This window comes from Megalobrama amblycephala, linkage group LG14 (genome assembly GCF_018812025.1).
Source record: "Megalobrama amblycephala isolate DHTTF-2021 linkage group LG14, ASM1881202v1, whole genome shotgun sequence".
NCBI lineage: Eukaryota > Metazoa > Chordata > Actinopteri > Cypriniformes > Xenocyprididae > Megalobrama > Megalobrama amblycephala.
In genome coordinates this window covers 8,842,177-8,858,376 of record NC_063057.1, presented here as the reverse complement: position 1 = coordinate 8,858,376, position 16,200 = coordinate 8,842,177, and the positions used below count along the sequence as shown (strand labels likewise).

The following is a 16,200-nucleotide window of genomic DNA, read 5'->3' as shown; positions in this document are numbered from 1 at the left end:
CTTTGGAACAATCTACATTGTGTTTAAATGTGCTTTATAAATAAATGTTGTTGTTGTTGTTTCTTATCTCTTGCTACTTCAGGTGTCAGGCTAATTGGAAAGTCCAGTTGCTCTGGGAGGTTGGAGATACTTCATAATCAGACGTGGGTTTCAGTGTGTGCTGCTGCCTTTGACCAGCAGGATGCAGAGGTTGTGTGTAGAGAGCTGGACTGTGGGGCTCCTGTACAGGTGCTGGGAGAAGATGCTTTTGGAAAAGGAGAAGCTCAGATGTGGACACAAGAGATTCAGTGCAGAGGAAATGAGGCTCAGATTCACCTCTGTCCAACATCACCATCACACAAACAAAACTGTTCATATGATAATGACCAGGGGCTGCTGTGTGCTGGTAAGAGTTAAAATAATATAAGAATAATATCTTTTGGGTATGTTATTATTTACTCATAAACTCTCTCTTGTCACTTAGATAAAAATAATGTGAGGTTGGTTGGTGGAAACAGTCGCTGTGCTGGTAGAGTGGAGGTTCATCATAGAGGTCAGTGGGGAACAGTGTGTCATGATTTCTGGGATATGACTGATGCTGCAGTGGTGTGTAGAGAGCTGGACTGTGGAGAACCTGTAGATGCTTTGGGTGATGCTCATTTTAGACCAGGATCAGGACCAATCTGGATGACTGTTGTGTTATGTACTGGATCAGAGACTACACTGAAGAACTGTGGGTCATCTGGATGGAGCATACATGACTGTACTCACAATCATGATGCCAGTGTCATCTGTTCAGGTAAATCATTTAACTTGTTTTCTATGGATAAATGGTGACACAGAGAATAATTTTGTTTTGTTTGCATTTCTTTTTGTTTACTGTTCTACATGTACATAAAAACAGGTCATAAACCATCCAGACTGGTTAGTGGTTGTCACCTCTGCTCTGGGAGGTTAGAGATACTTGATAATCAGACGTGGGTTTCAGTGTGTGCTGCTGCCTTTGACCAGCAGGATGCAGAGGTTGTGTGTAGAGAGCTGGACTGTGGGGCTCCTGTACAGGTGCTGGGAGAAGATGCTTTTGGCAAAGGAGACGCTCAGATGTGGACACAAGAGATTCAGTGCAGAGGAAATGAGTCTCAAATTTCATTTTGCTTAATATCATCACACAAATACAACTGCACCAGTGACAATATTGTGGGACTGATCTGTTCAGGTAAATTATCAATATTCAGTATCTCTTTATTTGTTTTGAATAAAGTATAACTTCTTATTTGTCAGCTGCATTATATTGTTTCTAACCTCTCTGTTTTTTATTCAGGTTACACTGATGTCAGACTGGTAAACAGTTCAGACTCTTGTTCTGGAAGAGTGGAGCTTCGGTTCCTCAATGATTGGGGCACAGTGTGTGATGCATGCTGGGATATGAGAGCTGCCAGTGTCATCTGTAGACAGTTGAATTGTGGGATTGCTGTGTCTGTTGTGGGATCAGACTGGTTTGGAGAGGGAAGTGGTGAAATCTGGGCTGATGTGTTTGATTGTGACGGGAATGAAACAAAACTCTCAGAATGTTCCATCTCTTCATGGAGTCGAGCTGAATGTTCTCATAGACGAGATGTTGGAGTCATCTGCTCTAGTGAGTCCATATTACAGGATGATATATTTGTTCCTTGTACATGCAAATTTCAGGTTGAATATTAATGGTTTTGTCATTTAGGTTTTAAATTTGTTTATGTAAAATGTAAAATTGGAATAAATTTCTGTGCTCTTGCAATATTTTAGTAAAACATAAGATCTTCTCAGATTCCTCTCTGGCTGTTCATGATGGTCTGGTGCGGTTGTCTAGAGAGAGACAGTGTGAGGGGGAGGTGGAAGTTTCCATCCATCAGGTCTGGAGGAGAGTTCTGCTGGACTCCTGGAGTCTCTCTGAATCCTCTGTGGTCTGCAGACAGCTGGGCTGTGGCTCTGTGCTGAACTTCTCCGGCTCCTCTTCATCCAGTCCTGAACACAGTCATGAGTGTGTGACGGGCTTCCAGTGCTCTGGGAGTGAAGCTCATCTGGGGAACTGCAGCTCTCCACAAACTCTCAACTGCAGCTCCACACAACAGCTGTCAATCACCTGCCTTGGTGAGAAGAGCAACATCTGGGCAGATTCTTCAGTTGTTAGTGATCATTAATATGTTTCTCTTTCTCTGAATATCAGGTCGCGGGTCCATCAGGCTGGTGGGTTCTGGGGGAGACTGTGCAGGGAGGCTGGAGGTTTTTCACAGCGGCTCATGGGGGACAGTGTGTGATGACTCCTGGGATATTAAAGATGCCCATGTGGTGTGCAGACAGCTGCAGTGTGGAGTGGCCCTCAGTAACCAGCAGGTACCAGCCTGGTTTGGTCCTGGTTCTGGACCCATATGGCTGGATGAGGTGGAGTGTGAGGGGAATGAGACGTCCCTGTGGAGCTGCTCTTTTCCAGGCTGGGGAAAACATGACTGTCAACACAAGGAGGATGTAGGAGTCGTGTGCTCAGGTAAATAGTACACTAGTGTGAATGTTTATCAAAGACATATTTATTTGTTTTTCACAAAATATCCTATGTAATCATTAAAACTCCAGTGTGATGAGGACTGGAGTGATCTTGTGTCACACTTAAGGAGTTTGTTTTGTAATAATGACAGTCGGACTGTACAGTTTGTGGCTATTTACCAAAGAAATAAATATGTGGAAATGAAATATTGATTTGAAGATAGATTACAACATAAACTCCAATTGTTTTAATACATATACTTTTCCATCTAGAGTTTAAAGAGATCAGGTTAACCGAGGGCTGTGAGGGAAATGTGGAGGTTTTCTACAATGGATCCTGGGGTAATGTGTGCTGGAACCAGATGGACAGAGACACAGCAAGTCTGATCTGTCAGGAACTGAACTGTGGAAAATCTGGCAATGAACCCAATTATTCAGAGGGACTGAAGTCTCATTATTGGCTGGATTATTTTAAATGTCGACGTCATGATTCCACTCTATGGAAGTGTCCATCTTCACCCTGGGGACTGAATGACTGTAAGGAAGATGAAGTGGCCAAGATCACCTGCTCAAGTAATATAATATTTAACTGATTTAAGATAGTTTGAAGTGGTTGTTTTGTTGAAATATTGTTTTTTTTTTTTTTTTTTTTTGTCTTTTATTGATTTTTCTCTTCATGGTGGATAAAATTTAACATGTTTTAATTTCAGAGAATCAGGCTCTTGAGTCACCTCAGAGAGGCTCTTGTTTTACCTCACCATCTCCTCACCAGAGACAGTGTTCAAGTAAGTTTATTATTATCACAGTTTTAAATAGTTATAAAATGTGATGTTATTGTGTTACATGGTGTCCTGAAGCTGGTCAGTGATGTTGATGTGTGTGATTTAGATCATGTTCCTCTCAGACTGAGTGGAGGGGAGGGCCGGTGCTCTGGGAGGCTGGAGGTGTATCATAACGCTGTGTGGGGCTCAGTCTGTGATGATCTGTGGGACATCAGCGATGCTCAGGTGGTCTGCAGACAGCTGGGTTGTGGAGCAGCACTGAGGGCTGATGGGAATTCAGTCTTTGGTGCTGGTGAAGGTGTTGTGTGGCTGAACAGAGTCGAGTGCAGAGGGAATGAGATTCACCTGTGGGACTGTCCTCTCTCCCTGAAGAACCACACTGACTGCTCCAACAAAGAGCACGCTGGACTCACCTGTGCAGGTCACAGAAAACACTTAACAATCGTGTTCATTTTTACATAATTTTTGTGATAATAATTATTGTGTATTTGCATGATTTTTAATGTGTCTGTTTGACAGATTTGTCAGTGTCCACTACTCCTGCCACATCATCATCATCTTCTCCTGCAGTTTCTCAGACAGTGAGCTCAACATCAGTCTCTCGTCCACAAACTCCTCCGTCTCTCTCTGTGCTTGTGATTGTACTGGGAGTTGTGCTCTTACTGCTCTTAGTGCCACTGCTTATACTGATTCAGCAGAACAGAGTGATGAGGAGAGGTAGGAGAGATCCAGAGACTGTCATATTGTGTCTTATTCAGTGTGTGATCAGTCATGTGTTGTGAACTGACAGCAGGTTTGTCTCTCTACACTCACAGCTCTCTCTAAGAGGAGACACAGGAGCACGACTGAGGCCGTTTATGAAGAGCTTCACAGACCCACTCATAGACACAGTTTCTTCACTCAGAGGGGTGAGTAAGTGTCATAGTGACTGATTTGTGGAGATCAAAAGGGTAATTGCTCTATTCATAAAGGCGGGTAGAGTAAATCACATAGATCCATTTGTGGGACTTTTATGTTTTATCTTAAATGATACAGAGTTAGTGTTTTGACTCAATGTGTATCAATGTAATTCAACGTGTCTGATGGATCTACTCCTCCATAATAGGAAGTGTCCTTTCTGAAGAACAGCATTCTGAGTATGAAGATGCTGATGAGCTTCTCTCAGGTTAGAGGACTCAAATAAAACAATCTTATCTGCTACATACAAAAATGAATGGATGTTCAATTAATTAAAATCATTCACTTAGCAGGTTATTTAAAGGGATAGTTCACCCAAAAATGAAATTTTTGTCATTAATTACTCACATCATGTCATTCCAAACCCATAAGACTTTTGTTCTTCTTCGGCACACAAATGAAGATCTTTTTGATGAAATTTCAGAGCTTTCTGCCCCTAGACAGCTATGCAACCTCCACTTTAATGCTTCAAAATCTTCAGAATGAGATTGTAAAACTAAACCATACGAAATGAGTGGCTTAGTCCAAATTTTCTGAAGAGACACTATAGCTTTATATGATGAACAGAATTTAGGCTTTTATTCATATATAAACACTCATCAGCTCACACACCATTTGTGGTAAATGGAAGCTCAAGCATGTTTGCTTGATGTGCGAGAACCAGTGAGATTCATTCTCGTGTGTTATGCAGCACGTTTGGGCTTCCAGAAGAGGTTTGTTCCCGTATGATATTCAGACTCAATTCACACGGATATACACACTCAATCCGTGTGGTTTAGTTTTACAATCTATTTATGAACTTTTTGAAGCGTCAAAGTGTCAGTTGCGTAGCTGTCTATGGAGAGACAGAAAGATCTCAGATTTCATCAAAAAGCTCTTCATTTGTGTCTATCTTCAAAGATGAACCAAAGTCTTTCAGGTTTGGAACGACATGAGGGTGAGTAATTAATGGCAGAATTTTAATATTTGGATGAACTAACCCTTTAACTGAGATTAAATTATATAAAGCATTCAGCATGTAATAATTCAGATAAGGATGTATTGAATCTTTTAACTTTAACTGATTTCACTAAATTAAAATATCTATTGGGCCTCAGAATAGTAAAATCAGTTTCTGTTGATTTCCTCTTTACTATTAACTCATTCAGAAGAGCAGCAAGTCACACCTGAGAATTATGATGATGTAATCACTGTTGGACTGAGACCTCATGATACAGGTTTATTTCTTATAATCATTTCTACAGGTTTAACAATATAAATTTATATGTACTTTAATTATACATATGCATATACATGTATTTCAAAATCCCAAATTTTGTACATTTAATGGATTCATTTAATTTTTTCATTATTTTGCCTATTTTTCTATTTCGACTTACCAGAAAACTATGATGATGTCATCTTTGTACAACAATTCTCCAATGATAAAGCAGGTGTGGGTTTTTAAATTACACATTTTTTATTTGTTTGTTTGTTCATCTTCAAATTATAGTGGCATGTAAACTCATGTAATTAATAACAGAAACATTTATATTAGATGGTGTTCAGGAGGATTATGATGATGTGAAGAATGCCAGGGAGTATATGAGTGACATGTTTGGTATGTTACTGACACCTTTTTTCCTTACACTGAATTTATGTTGAGTTTTAATATTCACTTTATAATATTAATTTCTGTGATAATGATAGCTCATTTAATTTGACTCCCATTATTGATGTCTTCATTAATGATACTTTTTAAAGCATATATCGATAAATTAATTTTCTATTGTTTTCTAATAACAGACTATGATGATGTGGGGGAGGAGCCAGGGAAACAGGGAGGGACTGTATAACTTAAACCACACCCACTGCCTCAAATCCTTTTAAAGCTTTTAAGTGGTTTGCAGAGTTTAAGTGTTTTGGATGCTATACAAGTTTCAGTTGCTGTCCACCAATTTTTTATGTAACATATTGTATTGAAATCTACTAAATCAGTCAAATTTAATCCGTGGTTGACAGGAAAAAATGTTTTGCTTTCATTGCTTTTTCTAAAATTTAAATTTATCTTTCCAGAGGTTTTTAAAAATTGTGGTGTTTTTGTGATCACATTGCATTGAAACATTTGTATATGTTATAATTTTAGATGTTTTAACTTCCACTGCTCCAGTTTTATATTTGTGTACAATTTGATTGTTGATTTTTGATTGTTTAACATTTGATTTTAATGTTTTCTGTTTTGCAATTAAAGTCCCACTGACTATGGGCATATATTGTCATTGTTATTATTATTATCTTTATTGTGAAATTGGGGATTGCTAAAGCACTTTTTTTTTTTTTTTTTTGCAAACAAAATGCAAAATTGAATACAATTCTATGAAATATATATTGTTTTTCCAGAATAGTACTTTGATATGTCTCTGTCTTATCAGTGTTTTTTGTCAGCAGTTAGTTATCTGTGCCTGTATCTCTTCTCTGCAGGTGTCAGACTTTAGCGCTGTATGTACACTGAAGTGTTTCCCACATTCTCTCTCATGACAGCTGGGTGACTTTGTCAGCACTTTATCATGTGCGTGTCTCCTCAGTAAAGTGTCTCTGTAAGTTAGAGGAGGAGTCCCGTTCATCAACAGTGGCGTTTTCTTGATATATATGGAGAAAACTGAAAATGCCTTGGCAGCTGTTCTCTTGAAGTTTAACTCTTGAGTGTGATTGGTAGTCATCCACTTTCTCTACCTTTATATTTCCCACCAGAGCAGACAAGAGTCTCCTTTTCTTCAGAATTACTAAGAGAGTTGATGAAAAGTTTGTACTGAAGTTCAGAGCAGAGGAAGATGAAGAACTGTCTGGTAATCCTACTGATGTCCACAGTCGTCACACTCACCAGTGCAGGTATTTTTACCTCATATTACATTAAAGTTGTTTAATATTTAACATAAGAATCTTCCTTTGTACCGTCAATAACTTGTGTAATATTTCTTTATTCTTAAGTTTCATTGTTTATATTCCATTACTGGTATTTATTTATTTATTTAAATTAAAAAAAAAAATCTTCTAGAAGCCATCATTTAGATTCTCACTGATTCTTTTCTCTAGTTTGATGTGTTATAATATTATACATGGAGTTTTAATTACTTCATATTAGTTGAGTAAAATGCAAAAGTGATTTTTCACACCACAGGACTATTTAAGTAAGCTACAAAAAGCAGCAAAATGTATCAATAAATGTATGAACTTTCATAGATAAATGACTCTTGTGTGCAGGCAATGTGAGGTTGGTTGGTGGTAACAGTCCTTGTGCTGGTAGAGTGGAGGTTCTTCATGATGGTCAGTGGGGAACAGTGTGTGATGATGGCTGGGATATGAATGATGCTGCAGTGGTGTGTAGAGAGATGAACTGTGGTAGAGCATTACGTGCAGTTGGTGATGCTCACTTTGAACAAGGATCTGGACCAATATGGATGGATGAAGTGAAGTGTACTGGATCAGAGTCTACATTGGAGAAGTGTAAATTAAAACGATGGGGTGAAAATAACTGTGGTCATCATGAAGATGCTGGAGTCATTTGCATAGGTAAGCCTGTCCAATCTTCTTAAATGTTTGTAAGCAAAAGAAACTGAGTGGAATTGATATTGTTATCTTAATAATGGCTATAATGCTGTTTATTTATATAATGTAAACACACAGGTCGCCTCCCCAGACTCATTAATGGATCTCATCTTTGCACTGGGAGATTAGAGATACGTCAAATAAAGACGTGGTTTTCAGTGTGTGACGCTGCCTTTGACCAGCAGGATGCAGAGGTTGTGTGTAGAGAGCTGGACTGTGGGTCTCCTGGACAGGTGCTGGGAGAAGATGCTTTTGGAAAAGGAGACACTCAGATGTGGACACAAGAGATTCAGTGCAGAGGAAATGAATCATACTTTGCATTCTGTCCTACGTCTACATCTTCAAATGCATACTGTTCCCATGCTGTAGGAGTAATATGCTCTGGTTAAGTAATATTTGACCTCTCTTTACATATACAGTATTGCACACATAATTAGGTGTCCTTAAACTTTTGTTTTGTTTCAATAACCAGGTTACACTGATCTCAGACTGGTAAACGGCTCAGACTCTTGTTCTGGAAGAGTGGAGCTTCAGTTCCTCAATAAGTGGGGCACATTGTGTGATGTATGCTGGGATATGAGAGCTGCCAGTGTCCTCTGTAGACAGCTGAATTGTGGGATTGCTGTGACTGTTGTGGGATCAGACTGGTTTGGAGAGGGAAGTGGTGAAATCTGGGCTGATGTGTTTGATTGTGACGGGAATGAAACAAAACTCTCAGAATGTTCCATCTCTTCATGGAGTCGAGCTGAATGTTCTCATAGACGAGATGTTGGAGTCATCTGCTCTAGTGAGGGGATTTTATTTAAAAAAAATTTATAAATTACTAGAAATATCTTAATAAAGTGTCACGTCTGTCACAACTTTAGGTTCCTCTCTGGCTGTTCATAATGGTCTGGTGCGGTTGTCTGGAGAGAGACAGTGTGAGGGGGAGGTGGAAGTTTCTATCCATCAGGTCTGGAGGAGAGTTCTGCTGGACTCCTGGAGTCTCACTGAATCCTCTGTGGTCTGCAGACAGCTGGGCTGTGGCTCTGTGCTGAACTTCTCCGGCTCCTTTTCATCCAGTCCTGAACACAGTCATGAGTGTGTGACGGGCTTCCAGTGCTCTGGGAGTGAAGCTCATCTGGGGAACTGCAGCTCTCCACAAAATCTCAACTGCAGCTCCACACAACAGCTGTCAATCACCTGCCTTGGTGAGAAGAGCAACATCTGGGCAGATTCTTCAGTTGTTAGTGATCACTAATGTGTTTTTCTTTCTCTGAATATCAGGTCACGGGTCCATCAGGCTGGTGGGTTCTGGGGGAGACTGTGCAGGGAGGCTGGAGGTTTTTCACAGCGGCTCATGGGGGACAGTGTGTGATGACTCCTGGGATATTAAAGATGCCCATGTGGTGTGCAGACAGCTGCAGTGTGGAGTGGCCCTCAGTAACCAGCAGGTACCAGCCTGGTTTGGTCCTGGTTCTGGACCCATATGGCTGGATGAGGTGGAGTGTGAGGGGAATGAGACGTCCCTGTGGAGCTGCTCTTCTCCAGGCTGGGGAAAACATGACTGTCAACACAAGGACGATGTAGGAGTCGTGTGCTCAGGTAAAGTCTCACACATTTAAGGAATCATTCAAATTAACTGACCAGCAGTACTGGTACTTTCAATATATAATGAGAAAGTATTATTAATGTAATATTTGGAATCAAAACCTTTTTGTAGTTAATTTACAAAATGTCTCAGGTTACACATGTAACCATGGTTCCCTGAGAAGGGGAACGAGACACTGCGTCCGAAGACACTTTGGGGAATGCCCTTGGCATGACAATGTCTGTAGTATGTGTAAAAATGTGAGAATGACACTGGCCTGTGAAAGAGGGAGAATAACTGCCAAATGGCTATGACTTAAATGCCAGAGACCAATCCCTCACTCACGTCATACACAGAGCTGACAGTGACATTATTCCCTAAGGCCACAACCTAAGGTCATCCCCTATGTAAGGAGACACCTAGTCAGGGCGGACAGCACTTTCCCCAAAGGCAGAGCTCAGGTCCGTTAACACCAGTTTCATTGACTGGCATCACCTTAAAGGGAATACAGGCAAGAAGAAACAAGAGGGATACTAGGGGGATAAAATTCAACCCCAGAGGACCCCAGGGGAGCTAAAAACTGAAGTCAACATCTCTGAGCCAAATTAAAATAAGGCCAGAGGCAGGTCTAATCAAAGACAGTTTAACAAGATGGCCTCAGAGAGGGCCAACACCTGATATCACTGTCCAACTAGAGCTCAGATGAGTGGAGGACTTGGCAAAATGACTCTCTAAAAGGTGGGTCGGTCTAATCAAAGACAGTTTACCAAGACGCATCATGTCATTGTCCAATTGGAGCTCATGTGAGTGGAGACCTCAGCAGAACGTCTCTTTAAGGATGAGAGGGCCTAACTGTGCTCAATCCAAAAAACAATTTATCTAAGCGGTGTTGACGTTTAACACCTGAAGTCTAACTAGCGCTTAACTGGGTGAGGGTCTCAGCAGAATGACTTTCTTAAGCAAGAGGACCAATCAACTTGACTTTAAGAGAGTTTATCAAGGCGGCATCATAGAAAGCCATGCACTTGATGTCACTATCTAACAGGAGCTCCCTACACTAAACCTAGAAAACAATCCATCAAGGCGGCCTAGAGAGGGCCGAACATTCAATATCACTGTCTAGGCAGAGCTTAGGTGAATGGAGGCCTCAACAGAACGACTGTCTAAATGAGAGGAGGCCCAACACATACGACAGACTTAAAAAGGGCCGAACATGTGACGTCCCTGTCTAACTGACGATAAATGAATGGAGGCCTCAACAGAATGACTCTCTATAACAAGAGGAGGCCAACCAAAAAATCTAAGAATGTTAATCAAGGTGGCCTAAAGGGGCCGAACATGGTTCTAGTCACAGCTCAAGTAAGCGAAGGCCCAACAGAGCTAAACAAGGGAACAGCCATCACAGTGGCCAACAGAGAGCTGAAACACTTGCTGTCTAAAAAAAATTACTTCCCACACAACCACAAACAGGGTCCCACCGAACTGTCATTATAGCGGGATGAGTAAGCCTACACGAACCCGCTAAAACATCATAGGTTCAGTTCAGGGCCCGAGGTGAAGCATGGAAAAACCTCGGAGGGGGAGGGGAGAGAGGAAGGGACAAGAAGGACAGGAGGGAAAAGAGAGATATTATTTCTCTCTAGCATGGGGCGGATTTCTGTGGCCCGTATTCTTAGCCTCAATGACTTCCCTCAAATCTTTCTTAGCCTTACTCATCTCCCGCCTCTTCTGCATCTTAGGAGGAGGAGGAGCCCGAGTAGTGACACTCTGCCTCTGGGGCTACCTATAGTCTGCAGACACAGATGGCTCAGGGTCCTCCAAAGTTTTAGGCTCAGACTTGGAACGGCGCGGTATTATTTTTTTAAGCTGCAGACTGCGACCTCGCCTCTCTGAATTTATCGACCACCACCCCTACTGATGTGCTGAGACTGATTTAGGTGGCGAGACATAGTGTTTCTCTTTCTTCCCGATGTCGGCCAGATTGATCCTCAGATGCCTCTCTATGGCCACCATTGCCGCCATTGCATGACCAATAGTGGCAACTTTTTGTTTGGTGTTCTGGAGAGCAAGATCTGTGGTGCAGTACAGCTCAGTTACCGCTTCAGGGGACAGGCCCTGTGCAGCCATCTGGCACAGGCGCTATTCCCTTGAGGAAAGAGACAGGCGTAAATGTAGCTTTTTCATAGAAAAGCCCTTGCAATCTTCACATTCTGCTCCCTCAAGAACAGAATGTGCATGATCTACTCTGAGACAATTAATGCACATATTGTGTGTATCATCCAGTGACAGAAAATGCGGATACGGGGGAACACACTTCCTGAAGTGCTTGTCAGTGTATGCCATAATTTTCGCCTTCACATGCTTCTCCTGAAGACAAAAAAGCTGGTGATGTGTACTCTAGGTGCCCTTTTGCATTCACAGTCACACTAGAGTGATGTCAAGGGCTGTCACAGGCCAATGTCATTGTCATGCTTTTACACATACTTCAGACATTGTCATGCCAAGGGCATTCTCCAAAGTGTCTTTGGATGCAGTGAAGTTCAAAAGGGAAATAAAAATAACTGAATTGAATTTAACATCTTTTATCTAGAGTTTAAAGAGATCAGGTTAACTGAGGGCTGTGAAGGGAATGTGGAGGTTTTCTACAATGGATCCTGGGGAAATGTGTGTTACAATCAGATGGACAGAGAAACAGCAAGTCTGATCTGCCAAGAGCTGAACTGTGGAAGATCTGCCAGTGAACCCAGTAGTTCAGTGGGCCTGAGATCTGCTCCTAATTGGTTAGATCATCTTAAATGTCGAAAACATGATCAAACATTGTGGCAGTGTCCATCTTTACCCTGGGGACTGAACAACTGTTATGATAATGAGGTGGCTAATATCACTTGCTTTGGTAAGACTTTAATTAAATTTCTTGTTTTTTTTTGTTTGTTTGTTTGTTTCATTTAGTTTTTTTTACAGTAAACTATAATCATACATTGTTACAGTTGTTTAAGTTTTCATAAGTTTAGTTTCCATCTAAATTGAAGGTTTGTTGAGTTTTGCATGTTGTAATCACAGATAAACAGAGTTTTGATTCGCCACTGAGTAATCTGACATGTTCAGCATCTCCTCACCAGAGACAGTGTTCAAGTGAGTAGGTAATGTTTTGTTAATGAGAGCAGTAACTTATGAATGCCTGATTGCTTTTTCTTCAAACATATACATGTGAATTATCTATCTAAGAGATAACTGATGAGTCACCACATGTATGATGTGTACATTTTAGATCATGTTCCTCTCAGACTGAGTGGAGGGGAGGGCCGGTGCTCTGGGAGGCTGGAGGTGTATCATAACGCTGTGTGGGGCTCAGTCTGTGATGATCTGTGGGACATCAGCGATGCTCAGGTGGTCTGCAGACAGCTGGGTTGTGGAGCAGCACTGAGGGCTGATGGGAATTCAGTCTTTGGTGCTGGTGAAGGTGTTGTGTGGCTGAACAGAGTCGAGTGCAGAGGGAATGAGATTCACCTGTGGGACTGTCCTCTCTCCCTGAAGAACCACACTGACTGCTCCAACAAAGATCACGCTGGACTCACCTGTGCAGGTCACAGCAAAACACTTATGCTAATCATTTTTGTATATTAAAATCAATCATTATCATTTTGAATGTGTCTGTGTCTGTTTTGACAGATTTGTCAGTGTCCACTACTCCTGCCACAACAACATCATCTTCTCCTCCAGTTTCTCAAACAGTGAGCTCAAAATCAACATCAGTCACTTATCCTCAAACTCCTCCAGCAGCGTCTTTCTCCGTGCTTGTGATTGTACTGGGAGTTGTGCTCTTACTGCTCTTAGTGCCACTGCTTATACTGATTCAGCAGAACAGAGTGATGAGGAGAGGTAGGAGAGATCCAGAGACTGTCATATTGTGTCTGATCAGTCATGTGTTGTGAACTGACAGCAGTTTTGTCTCTCTACACTCACAGCTCTCTCTAAGAAGACTGAGGCTGTTTATGAGGAGATCCATTACAGGCCCACTAATCGACAACATCTCTTTAATCGGAGGGGTGAGGCTGCTGAAATGATCTCCATTATTAATAATACTGACAAATCATTTTATACTGCAGGTGTGAATAGTCAAAGTGATGAAAGTATTTGTTAGTTTTATTTTATTTTACCATGCTGACATGTTTAATGATTCTACAGGTCTTTTGTCAGTTAAAGTGAAGAAATGTTAATCTTGTTAGGTTTCCTGCTTTTAACCACAGAATTCAGCAGTGAAAACCACAGCGCTGTGTTTGTGCTGCAGTCAGTGAGAAAGCACACAGGTGTTAGTGTGAGAGGAGGTTTGACGAAGGGTAGACATCCATGTCAGCATTTCTGAACTCATTTATTAATGCAGTTCATCATTTTAACAACATTTTGGTTGATTTTACACTGTAAGAAAAAAAAGTAGAAAAATGGAAAATTTGCTGGTAATTTTCTGCCAGGAAAGTATCTGTTATTTTTACAGAAAATTCCTTTATTTAATTCCCAGAAAATTTTTATAAGAGCACATGCTTTATTTGTATGCTTTATTTTCATTGAAGCAGACAAAATGGATAAAGAGGCTCCAGAGGAGTATGATGTCATCACTGATATACACGATTGTGAGAATTTTCCATTCTAAAATTATTACTTCAACATAAATAAATAGGAGAGCAGATATCACTTAGTGCTTGTTTAGAGACAGTGATGTTATCTCTGTATTTTGACACAGATCGCACGAATGAGACCTATGATGACGCCACAACCATGAGAGAAGGTGATTTTTACAGATATTCACTGTTTGTTCTGAAATGACACAGATTTACAAAATATGCATCTGCTGTACATCTTTAGAGGAAAAACTGAAGAATTATGATGATGTCATCTCTTGTGAATGAATTGTTGGAGTTGTAAGGGAGTCTGAGGGGGTTTCAATCAGACGTGTCTTATTATGTTCACCTCTGGCAACCAATTTCATCTAAAAAAAATAATAATAATTTATTCATCATCTTACTTATTTTCATTTACTGTCAGCTCAAGTAGTCACCAGCATGTCTAGACTATAAATTCTGATGATATTGCAAAAATTACAGATTTTTTTCTTTTCTTTTAAATGAACAGAACATGGGGAAGAGGAGCCAAATGAACAGGAAGAGAGTGTGTGAACTGTTACTGCTTCTACTGTTTCTCTTTATAATGATTTTATTATTATTATTATTTGTTTCCTGATGCTTTTTATATCACGTAATAATCAACATGTTTTTTTTTTATTTATTTATTTTTTTTTTTTTTCCTAAACCTTTTCATACAACTAAGGTTTTTTCCTAAACCTTTCAAGAATGTAGAAGACTCCTTGTCTCCTTGTTCTTATGTCATGCCTCATTATTTTAATTAGGTTTGTCAAATATTATTTTAGTAATTTTGTCATATTTTGAGCACTAGTGGCTAGGGGTTCGGTTCATTCCTCCCGGAAGCCGCTTCCACTGGTGCTGAATTGTACCAGTCGCTGTCCATGGTGCTGGACGAGTGTCCGCTCTGCAGTTGTCGTGGACATAAGTGACCAATCAGACGAAACAAAAATAAACAACCAACCAGAGAATATATTTAGCCTTATGTGGCATAAATAGATTCCAAATAACTGCCATCATTAAAATGGTTTATTTCATTTAATAACAATATGTGGTATAGTGCCCCGATTGACAATAGCCTAATATCGGCTCTGTAATTGACCCTCCGCTCCGTCCCCCATAGTTACTGTTGCTTTGTCCGGCAAGCCATGGCAGGTTACTTTTGATATTAAACAAAGTCCCAGCTTTCAAATTGTGTATTTTTTTTTCGAAGAAATTCGAAGAATAAAGCCCGTTTTGTGGCTCTTTAATGTGTTGTGACAGACTGCTGTAATGCCTCAGATCAAGCGGCTCGTGAACCGATCTCTTCCTAATTTATATCATCAAATAAACATGAATGAACATGAGAAGGAATGTTGTTTAAAACGCTGAAAGACGTAAATACACATTTTTCAAGTTCAAGTCCACTGAGGTTAATCTTCTAACTTCTGACTGCTTTTTCGGACAAAATGGCGGATTCGTTATTATGATTGGATCGCCTGTCAATCAAACCACCAGCGAAGGGTCAATTAATAATATATGTTCTGTCCTTTGCATTTAGCTAATTTTAGTTAAGTAAATGGTAAAGTGGGCTAATTACAGTTTATACACATCTACATGTGTGTTAAGGTCTATGCATAATTTCCTAAAGAAAGTGTGACCCCTTCACAAAAAAAAGAAAAAAGAAAAAAAAAAAGCATGCTCATCTTTTTTCTTTACTGGCATCTTCTGGAAATATATCGGTATTGCAGTGCTTAATGTATACTAATGTATTCCTCCATTTGTAACATTTTAAATGTAATAATTGATTAAAAACATTTTTTGTATCCATGACTGAGTTTCCATTGTCATTTTTCATATAATGATGATCACATATTTCCCTGCATGTTTCATAAATTACAATGAATAGGGTAGCATATCATTAGCAGAGGAGAAAAACCCTGAGGCTGAATTAGGAACAACATGCTGATACGGCAAACTCTCAATATAGAATTTTTTCGCTTTTTAACGAGTGTATTGTTTTGATGAAAATGATTGCGGTCCCTTTAATTGCTGATACGCATGTGATGTGGTGTATTTGATTGGTTGAGTTAAGTTTGGCGACGGAAAGCAGTAGCTGTTTCGCAAAACAAAAATATTCGTACGAATTATTACATGTGTGCTCATTACAAGGAAATGTAAGTTTTATTCTGTCTAA

The 16,200-nt window shown here is 40.2% G+C and overlaps 1 protein-coding gene across 1 annotated transcript; it reads left to right on the top strand.

The window, feature by feature from the left end:
- The first annotated feature begins 73 nt into the window (after nucleotides 1-73).
- LOC125245569 (scavenger receptor cysteine-rich type 1 protein M130-like) lies at nucleotides 74-15,421 on the top strand. Its single transcript, XM_048156224.1, has 32 exons — nucleotides 74-385; nucleotides 464-778; nucleotides 884-1,195; nucleotides 1,301-1,615; nucleotides 1,783-2,106; nucleotides 2,183-2,500; nucleotides 2,770-3,069; nucleotides 3,207-3,281; nucleotides 3,385-3,699; nucleotides 3,798-3,995; nucleotides 4,094-4,186; nucleotides 4,384-4,443; nucleotides 5,384-5,452; nucleotides 5,618-5,668; nucleotides 5,773-5,835; nucleotides 6,021-6,064; nucleotides 6,696-6,713; nucleotides 6,756-6,811; nucleotides 7,030-7,103; nucleotides 7,476-7,784; nucleotides 7,899-8,204; nucleotides 8,293-8,607; nucleotides 8,687-9,010; nucleotides 9,087-9,404; nucleotides 11,981-12,283; nucleotides 12,451-12,522; nucleotides 12,659-12,973; nucleotides 13,060-13,269; nucleotides 13,356-13,436; nucleotides 13,959-14,018; nucleotides 14,129-14,173; nucleotides 14,518-15,421. Exons 1-32 carry the CDS (start codon nucleotides 268-270, stop codon nucleotides 14,559-14,561), a joined length of 5,820 nt encoding a protein of 1,939 aa, XP_048012181.1. The 5' UTR covers nucleotides 74-267; the 3' UTR covers nucleotides 14,562-15,421.
- The last annotated feature ends 779 nt before the right edge of the window (nucleotides 15,422-16,200 follow it).

Excerpts from the sequence above, each read along its gene's own strand:
- LOC125245569 (XM_048156224.1), top strand. The coding sequence starts at position 268 with ATGTGGACACAAGAGATTCAGTGCAGAGGAAATGAGGCTCAGATTCAC. Across the intron at positions 2,501-2,769 it reads TGTAGGAGTCGTGTGCTCAG|AGTTTAAAGAGATCAGGTTA; the intron begins GTAAATAGTACA and ends TTTTCCATCTAG. Across the intron at positions 9,011-9,086 it reads GCTGTCAATCACCTGCCTTG|GTCACGGGTCCATCAGGCTG; the intron begins GTGAGAAGAGCA and ends TCTGAATATCAG.